We start from the raw sequence: 10,134 nt of genomic DNA, 5'->3' as shown, positions 1-10,134 counted from the left end.
GCTGGCTTTACATTTTTATTTGAAGCATCAAGTCACAAAAAAAAAAAAAAAAAAAACCTAAATTGTGCGGGAACCCGCCCAATCTGGCAACACTGTATAATTCTTAAAGTGAAGTGACATTCAGCCAAGTATGGTGACCCATACTCAGAATTTGTGCTCTGCATTTAACCCATCCGAAATGCACACACACAGAGCAGTGAACACACACACACACACACTGTGAGCACACACCCGGAGCAGTGGGCAGCCATTTATGCTGCGGCGCCCGGGGAGCAGTTTTTGGGGTTCAATGCCTTGCTCAAGGGCACTTAAGTCGTGGTATTGAAGGTGGAGAGAGAACTGTACATGCACTCCCCCCACCCACAATTCCGTCCGGCCCGAGACTAGAACCCACAACCCTTCGATTGGGAGTCCAACCCTCTAACCATTAGGCCACGTCTTCCCGTTCTTCTTAGAATGCTCGTGAAAGAATAGTGTACTATTACATCACAAACGCCCTGCTATCGGTTGACTGAGAATCAGTCCAGTAGCGAAGACGATCAATCACCTGAGCAGATTTGATCAACATACAGAAAATATCATTTTCATACAAAAACGGACTGGAGTCAGTTCTGCAGATGCTCAGCTGATGTGTTAACTCTACACAGACAGCTGGAAACACTACAGCAGGTATAGGCTTTTTATATTTTCAGAATTTTTTTTTTTTTATTATAAAAAACTGGCTTTGTAGTTAAGCCAATGTGGAAATCTGTCAGTTTTCTGTGAAATTTAAGTAGGCCTATAGCAAAAGTACTCACGGAATTATACTAAAAGCAGGGGTCATAATTAGTTTTCATATTTATAACATATTATATGCAACATACAACATGAAGTGTATAAGTACGATTGCAAATGTGACATTGATTTTATGCGTTCAATAAACAAGTAGTTAATTACTTCATTTTAGGTCATATATGTTATGGTCTTCTATGCCACTTTCTAGAAAAGCAAACCAAAATGAGAAAGAACAAAGGCACGTGTGCATTCTTCTGACAAACATGGAGAGCTGTAAAGCATACAGTCCTGTTCTGTTACAGGGGCAACAAAGTAGACCCAGACAGCGTCAAGCCAGAGTCTCAGCAAGATCCACTCAAATCTGAGTTAACAGCTGTCCCAGAAGCACCCAGTGTCGAGATGACACGTACAACCGATCCAGCTGGTCCTGAGCCTTCCTCTGTCTCGGGTCTATCCAGTCTCCAGCTGACACCTGACAGCGATCCAACCAGTCCTGATCCTGACCCTGACCCTGAGCCAATGGATCCCCAGCCAGGTGCATCCAATCATGAGCTGCCACCTCACACCGATCTGGTTGATTCTCAGCCAATGAATGTCTCTCGTCAGTCCAGTCTTAAACTGACACCTGATCTCAAGCAAGAACCTGTCCCAGGTCCGTCTGGCCTTCATTCAGAGTTAACATCCCTTCCGGGTCCAGCTGTCGGTGAGTCTTTTGTGATTATACTCTGTCCTTTAGTTATTGTGTGTGTGTTTATTCCTTTCAGTTTTCACTTATTTTGACTTTTCTCCACCTTCTTCACATTTGTATTTATGTGCCAGTCTGTCTAATACCTTATGTATCAGCATGTATCATGTGGCGCATGAAGCATTTTAGTTTGATTTTGTTATATTGTTGATTCCATGGTTAAAAGAAATAGTAATATACATGTAATAAACAATTCTCTGTAAAAGCCATTCATAAATATTCAGGCACGCAGCAAAGTAAACTACTTTTGGAATTTCTGTAATAATCAAAGCCAGCAGCAATACCATATATTAACATCTTTCTTTCTTTCTTCACAGGATCATTTTTCTCCCTTTATGATGTGGGAGTGTCACTGGGATCAGGAAATTTTGGCACTGTTTATGAGGGGACTCGTCGATCTGATGGTCAGAAGGTAAACCAATCTTGCTTTATTCATCAAAACATTTTGCCACTTGGTTTTTTTTATTTATTTATTTATTTATCCCCACATGTCTGAAAAGTTGTTATAGCATCTAGCATTATTTTTTTATTTTATTTAAAATATGGTGTTATAATGTCAAGTGTGTAGATTATTGTTATTAATATACATTCCAAAAATAAATATTATATAAATAATATAAAAACGTATTTTTCAAATGTAATACATTTTTAAATTAATAATATCATGAAGTTTTCTAGGAGTTACTCCATCTGACGTAAAACAGTTTACAGATTTTCATATATACAAACATTGATGTATCATTGTATCAATTTATTTATTCTCTTTGCAGGTTGCCATCAAATTTTTAACCAAGTCGGTGCAGGACTGCTTTATTTATGTTGTAAGTTATTAAATGTAAATGTATACGTTATATATACAGGTGAGTCCAAAAATCTAAGAGCAAATTGAAAATCTTGAAATCTGAATGTGTAAAGTGTAAAGCGAAATAAAGGGTCACACTTGATTTTAAGGTTCAATTCTCACTTTTAACAACCATTAACTATTACTTTGGCCTCAACAAACTCCTAATTTGCTGCTTATTAATAGTTAGTAAGGTAGTTCAGTTCAGGTATTGGTTAGGATTAGGGATTAAGAATATGGTCATGCAGAATATGTGCTTCATGAGCACTAATGGACAGCAAATATGTTTATCATAGGCATGATAATAAATAACTAACAGTGAGAATTGGTCCCTATACTAAAGTGTTTGTTAGTGAAGTGTTTTCACTCCAACTTTTCATTTAAATTGTCAGTTCATTTTAGATAAAACTGAGCTTTTACTTAGAAATGAATGCCAAACTGTGCCATTCTCCCTAGTGATTTCAGACTTTTTACCCTACTGCATAAACTAGATACACACATGGAAGACACATGGAAGTTAAAGACAACAGTTAACTCTTTGCTTATCACGTTTCTGTAGCCTGGGAGTATCAGACCTCTGCTGGGGGAAGTGGCTCTAAATCTGGTGGTGCGAGAGCCTCCTCAAAGCCCCAACATTGTCCAAATGTATGAATGGTTTGAGCAGCATCATCGGTACATCTTGATTTTGGAATATCCACATCCATGTGAGACCTTGCTCAGCTTCACCTTGAGCAACGGAGGTTATCTTGAAGAAACTGTGGCACGTGGCTTAATGCGCCAAGCGGTGCTCGCAGCCAAACACTGTCTGGACCGGGGTGTCTTTCACCGTGACATCAAGTCGGACAACATCCTGGTCAACACAGAGACACTGCAGCTCAAATTAATAGACTTTGGCTGTGGCAAACTTTTTGAAACTTCTGACTATGATGGTAGCTTGACATTTTAGGACATTAAGTCCTATTTTCTCTAATGGTATATACATATAAACTAATGGCTTGCAGATGAATCTAGCAAATGATGCTCAACACTCTTGAAAATCTCTTGCCTACATGAACAGAGTACACAGGGTGTCCAGCGGTCAAAGCTACGGTCAAGTCTTTGGGTGTTCTGCTGTTCAGAATGGTGAATGGAATCAGCTTTGTAGAGATGCAGATGATTCCCTCCTCCACTTTATCCAGTGGTAAGAAGACAACACACAATAACAGTAACATTGTTAGACTCACACAAACTTAGCACAATCTTAAGAAGTCCTCATCAGCTTCTTAATATATAAGTGGCAGACATAATGTCAAAAATGATGACATTTCGGAATATACTTTATATGACAACATTCACATGCCACATGCTTCACACGGTACAGGACTAACCAGTTATTTCTTGAAAACTCGAACAGAATGCTGTGATCTGCTAAATCAGTGCAAGAGCAGCAGCCTGACTTTAGACAAGCTGTTAGAACATGAATGGTTTAGGAAGAGCTGAAGGAGCGAAGAGAATATCACTCATGAGGTAGTGTTACACAATATTTGAGAAAAAAAAGGCTGATAATAAAAACTTAAGTAATGACTCTCACAAAAAAAGCAAGCAGTGCTGTCATTTAGTAGTCATTCCACAGGCCTAAACTTAAAAACTTTAAACTTTATTTAATGCTTTACTTACAATATTCACACATTACCATTATAATAAATGTCCTATTAAGCATATAAATAAAGAATTTGATGTCTTTCTTTGTAAATATGTATACTCCATCAGCATTTGTAAGCTTCAAAGTTTATTTTAAAAACTCTTATTTACTGTAAATACGTAATACAGTATCTAGTTGAAACATTTGGTACAAATATTTTTCTAAGGATTGATCCTCTCAATACAATATCCATATAGTAAGTATTTATACTTCTTTCCAGACCAAATTGCAACCTGAGTCGTTTTAAGTACATAAGTACATAAGCAAGTAAATGAAATAAAATAAAATAAAATCAGGGAAGCTTATCAGGAAAAAAAAGAAAAGTAAAACTTTAGTTACAATATCAAAAGTACTTACAGGTTTAACTGATAAGTGAATTCTTATGTTGAATTTATATTTTTGGGTGAACTATCCCTTTAACTTCTTAAAATAAACGTTTAATTAAAATAAAAGAGGTTTAACAATATAACACATTGGTGGAGACTAAAAACTAACTACAAAAATGGCACAGAAAACACACTTTAACATAAAAGTCCACATATGACAAACTATTATTTCATATAAAGTATTAGTGTCAGTAGGTATCAATACACAGCAGTGGTTTTATCCCAAATACAATATATATTTTGTCATGTATATTATATGTCAATGTCCGAACTGTTAAAACTCTTCCGAGCGCATCCTGTTGTGATCGTTCTCAAAGCTGCCATGAGTTCCAGACCTTCAGTCTGAAGATCTGGCTACGTGAGACTAATGAAAACTAGGATGCCGGATGTATCAAAGTGCCGCCATTACTGTCTAGAGTGCACTGTGAAATACTGCACTGTAACTGGTTGTCACAATTCAGACCAGAATTTTTTTTTTTCTAATGGCGTTTATTGGGTTTTGGAACCAAACTTTTCACACACACACACATATATGTGTGTGTGTCAATTTCGTACTTAACATATTTGATAGGAAATGAACAGAGACACAATAGGAGATATTACGATGTTTCTTGTAAGATCGGTCACAAACATGACCCATGCACAATCTAATGTGAAGGATTTTATTAACTTATTGTGTGCAACACATTTCTTCTCCAAGTTTTAAAATTATCCACTGCTAAAAAAAAATAAAAAAAATAAATAAATAAGCCACTTAAAAGTCCTTATCCACACTCCTAATAATTTTGTACCTTAATACCTCTTATAAGGGTTAAGTTGCTTTCTGAATTTCTGAACTTTTTTTTCAACTTTACTAGGACTTTTACTTTTAAAGAGGAAACTGACATTAAGAACTTTCTTATACTTTTGTTATCAGGAGCAAGTCCTTGCACTAAGATAATTCATGAGGTGTATATTGGAACATGAATGTTTAGGAAAGTGCTGTGGTGAAGTTGTGCCATCTAGTTAATAAAATTTAAGTTTAAGATATTTAAGATTTAGTCCGAGAGCTGTGCTAACCTTCACACTCTGCTCTTACTGAGGAAATGTAACGAGTTAGTGGATTGAGCTAACTCCACTAAATGAATCCAAGAGCAGGGATGATCAAAAGGCCAGGAGTCGTGGGTCTTCAACAAGACAAAACTTTACTAATAAAAGGTGCAACAAAACAAAAGAAGCCGTGCTTCCAAAAAACAGTACAAAGAAAAATAGACACAAGGGTCCAAATACTTAGACTTAAGCTTTAACAGACTTAGCTTGCAACAGGTTATATAGGCTCAAGACTGAACAATAAGGCATGGCACAAACAAACTTAAATAGGGCAAGACACAGGTGTGATGCATCAGGCATAATGAGTGGTAATGTTCAGCAGTAGTCTGTTGAGGGTCGCCACCTGCCAACCAGGAGGAAAATAGCAGTCCAGTTAAGGATTCCTTACAGGCAATATGAAGTTTGGCCACTAGGCCAAGCATTTATATAGTCATGGTCAGAATTGTTGCTATCCTTGGTAAATATGATCAAAAAAGGCTGTGAAAATAAAACTGCATTATGAATCCTTTTGATCTTTTTACAAAATAAATAAATAAATAAATAATAATAATAATAATAATAATAATAATAATAATAATAATAATAATAATAATAATAATCTAAGCTTTCACAACTGAAAACGTGGGAATATCTCATTATGATTTTTTTTTTTTTTTTTTTAAATACAAGTAGGGCACAATTGTTAGTACCCTTAGAAATTATATGAGTAAAATATCTCTGAAGTATATTCCCATTCATATTTACAATTTTGAGCACAGCAGGGTGATTATGAAAATAAAATGACCTAGCCATTGCATCCTGTTTCACAGGTATATAAATAGGAGGGGAAACAAAGGCCAAATTCACGTAATCATCCATCACAATGAGAAAACTCAAATCATTTATTTCTGATGCGTAGCAAAAGATAACTGACCTTCACAAATTAGAAAGTGTCTTTTAGAAAACAGCAAGAGCAGTGACAATTCCCATTTCCACAATCAGTGCAATAATTAAGATACTCATTTTCAATCAACATAAAATGTTATGAATCTGCCTGGAAGAGGAAATGTGTCTGTATCGCCCTAGTCTCGCGTAGCCAGACCAACTTTCATTTGCCAAGGCCCACCCATGAGGCGGTCTGACCGACATATCAAACAGCTAATCACAGTTTGTTTCATTTATCGTCATATTTCAAGGCGGGGAAATGTTGAAACAATACCAGACGGGTGTGTAAAACTCTCTGACATATTTAAAACATTGTATGCCAATTTATAAAGTACCCCATATGGATAAAGTGGGTGAAGTGACATTCAGCCAAGTATGGTGACCCATACTCAGAATTTGTGCTCTGCATTTAACCCATCCAAAATGCACACACACAGAGCAGTGAACACACACACACACACACACAGCACACACCCGGAGCAGTGGGCAGCCATTTATGCTGCGGCGCCTGGGGAGCAGTTGGGGGTTCGATACCTTGCTCAAGGGCACCTAAGTCGTGGTATTGAAGGTGGAGAGAGAACTGTACATGCACTCCCCCCACCCACAATTCCGTCCGGCCCGAGACTAGAACCCACAACCCTTCGATTGGGAGTCCAACCCTCTAACCATTAGGCCACGACTTCCCCGTAAGAGATAGATAAATAAATATAATACTGTTGTCACAACACAGAAGGAGACCTCAAAGAGGCAAACATATAAGTTTCAAGGGTTTATTCATTGGGCAGGAAATGCAACTGAAAAACCGTAAACAACAGATTTGCCAGAGTACAGAGATTGAATTGAATTGGCCCCCTCAACACTGGGAGTCCAAGATGGTATTGACCCGATAGATGGTTTCCTCTCCAGTAATATGGAGGTGAAGGTGGTAAGTCAGGCTTTTCAGGTCCTGGGGAAGAAGGAGTGACAGGATTAATTTAAGGTTTTAAAAAGGAAGCATGAAATTATGGTGAGATATGATAAGTGAAAGGTAAGTCCATATGGTACATGTTGTTGTTTATTTGCCTCCTGATGGTGAACAAACCCATAAACCAGGGACTCAGCCTACAACTGGGCAGCCAGAGGCAGATGTCCTGTGTGGACAGACAGACCTTGACTCCTGGATGGTAAGAGGGAATGGTAAGATGGTAAGAGGGAATTCTGTACATACTCACCCCAGGATAGAAATTGACTCCTGTCTTGCTGATTTATTTATTTTATTTTATTTGTTCTGCACGGATATCACATGGATACAGTACAAGGAGGAAACGAAACCCAATTGGGTTTATACAGAGTTCCACTCCACTTGCATAAATAAACAGAAAAAGGCACGCAGACAAAATAAGTTGAAAAATAAAAAAAAGAGGGAAAAAACATTTTCAGAAGCATAATTATCCTAATGAAAATAACTTAAAGTTACAGATGTTAAAGGGAAATAGTAAAGGAGAAACAAAAGTAAAAAGCAGCATATGAGAGTCAACAAGACTATAGTATACTGCAGAGTACTATAACAAAAGCTGTCATTGTGAAATCAAAAGATCTTTCAACTGTTTTTTAAAGACAAGCAAAGAGGACGTGGATCTTAGAGACAAACTTAATTTACTCCATAGTTGAGGACCCCTAAAGCTGAGGTCAGTTTTATGACCTGAAGTTCTAGCGAACGGTAAGAAAAGATTTATTTCTCTATGCCTGGTTTGATGGATATGAGTATCTGAAATAAAAGTAAAGAAGTGTTGTAATGTTGGTGGGATATCTTCTCTCTTATAAATAAACTTATGAATAAATATGCATGATAAATAAACATTGACTTTCTCAATTGATAAAATCTTGTATCTGAGAAATAGAGGTGCAGAAGAAACATATTTAGAAGAGTAGGAAATCATACGCAAGAACTTCTTCTGAATTTTAGCAATTTTTGCGAGATAGGTGGAAAAAGTAGCACCCCAGACAATATTACAATAATTCATAAAGGGAAATAAAAAGCTGTAATAAAGTGTTAGATGAGCAGATGAGTGAATTGTAGGTAAAACAATTCTTAGAATATTTAACATTTTAGAGGATCTTGTACAGACTAGATCAACGTGTTTGGACCAAGTTAAACCTTCGTCAATCAGGACACCGAGAAATTTTGTAGAAGCCACTTGAGTAACTAGAGCTCCATCAATTTCTATACAAGCATGTTCTTTGGGGTAGAATTTATTAATATTGTGAAATATCATAAAATTACATTTTTTGACATTTAACGTTAGCTTGTTAGTGCGAAACCAATTTGATAATATTTTTAACTCGTCATTAACATGTTGGATCAAGGTAACAAAATCCTCGTGTACTGCAATGAGGTTGGTATCATCTGCAAATAGTATCGGTAGAAAATGATCACAACAAAGGAATAAATCATTAATATAAATTAGAAACAATAAAGGACCCAGAATAGAACCCTGAGGAACCCCAAATGAAATTTTAGAAGTTTTAGAAAAGAAACCATTGAGATAAACAAATTGTTCTCTGTTAATAAAGTAATTGCGAAACCAAACTAAGGCAGTACACTCCACGCCATATCTATTAAGCTTAGAAATCAAAATATCATGTGAAACAGTGTCAAAAGCCTTACTTAAATTGAGAAAAACACCGAGCGCAAATTTTTTATTATCGAGGGCATTTGATATATAATTTACAAGCTGTATTAATGCATGTTCTGTTGAATATTTTTTTCGAAACCCATATTGATGTTTGTATATAATGTTATTAACAATTAAATGTTTATTTAATCGTTCATAGACAAGTTTCTCAAATATTTTAGAAATACAGGGCAGAATAGATATTGGACGATAATTGCTAAACACCTTTGTATCACCTGATTTAAAAATCGGAATAACTTTAGCAATTTTAAGAGCTTGGGGAATAATTCCAGATTGAAATGATAAAAAGATTACATAAGTAAGAGGTTGAATAATATGATCAATGGTCTCCTTAAGGAGGATACTCTTAATGCCATCGTGGCCAGGGGCTGAGTTCTTTAGAGAAAAAATAATATCTCGGACCTCCTGCGTAGTTGGGTGATCAAGATTAAGGAGGGGAGAGTACTGCCCATTTATTTGGCTACATGGATCATTATCGGTTTTCTGGATATTGTGTGCTAAATCAGAACCAATTTTGGTAAAGAAATTATTGAAGCCATCAGCTATATCAATAGGGTCTGATAGACACCTATCATTGTCCCTCATCTCTGTGGGTGCAGATGCAGCCTTCCTATTACGACTCAGTACCTGATTTATAATGTTCCAGGTTGATTTAATGTCATTAGAGACTCGATTAAACTGGTCGGCATAAAACTTTTTTTTAGTCGCCCTAATTAAGCTTGTGAATTGATTCCTATATTTTTTGTATGTTTCTAGGTTATGAGGAGTAGGCTTGGTGACAGACTTGCGATACAACCAATTTTTCTTTCTAGATACTTTCCTCAATTCACCAGTAAACCAGGGTTTATCTCTAGCTACTTTGGATTTCACAGCTATCAGAGGAAAACTGGATTCCAGAGCAGAATTAAAGAGAGTCAAAAATAAATCATAGGCTTTAATAGCATCCTGCAACAATATGACCTCATCCCATATGATAGAGCTGATGGCTAATTTGAATATTCCAATATTTTTAGGGGTGA

At 36.4% G+C, this 10,134-nt stretch overlaps 1 protein-coding gene across 1 annotated transcript; it reads left to right on the top strand.

Moving 5' to 3' along the window:
• Positions 1-1,173: 1,173 nt before the first annotated feature.
• On the top strand, positions 1,174-9,885 carry LOC127961905 (serine/threonine-protein kinase pim-2-like). The gene is made up of 5 exons (XM_052561215.1): positions 1,174-1,477; positions 1,837-1,931; positions 2,920-3,289; positions 3,418-3,540; positions 9,872-9,885. Exons 1-5 carry the CDS (start codon positions 1,174-1,176, stop codon positions 9,883-9,885), a joined length of 906 nt encoding a protein of 301 aa, XP_052417175.1.
• Positions 9,886-10,134: the final 249 nt, after the last annotated feature.

The sequence above is a fragment of the Carassius gibelio genome, chromosome B7, assembly GCF_023724105.1.
Source record: "Carassius gibelio isolate Cgi1373 ecotype wild population from Czech Republic chromosome B7, carGib1.2-hapl.c, whole genome shotgun sequence".
In the NCBI taxonomy this organism is placed as follows: Eukaryota; Metazoa; Chordata; class Actinopteri; order Cypriniformes; family Cyprinidae; genus Carassius; species Carassius gibelio.
Note: the sequence above shows the minus strand (reverse complement) of the source record. Positions and strands in the feature narration are given on the sequence as shown.

Excerpts from the sequence above, each read along its gene's own strand:
- LOC127961905 (XM_052561215.1), top strand. The coding sequence starts at position 1,174 with ATGACACGTACAACCGATCCAGCTGGTCCTGAGCCTTCCTCTGTCTCG. Across the intron at positions 1,478-1,836 it reads CCTTCCGGGTCCAGCTGTCG|GATCATTTTTCTCCCTTTAT; the intron begins GTGAGTCTTTTG and ends CTTTCTTCACAG. Across the intron at positions 3,290-3,417 it reads TGAAACTTCTGACTATGATG|AGTACACAGGGTGTCCAGCG; the intron begins GTAGCTTGACAT and ends CTACATGAACAG.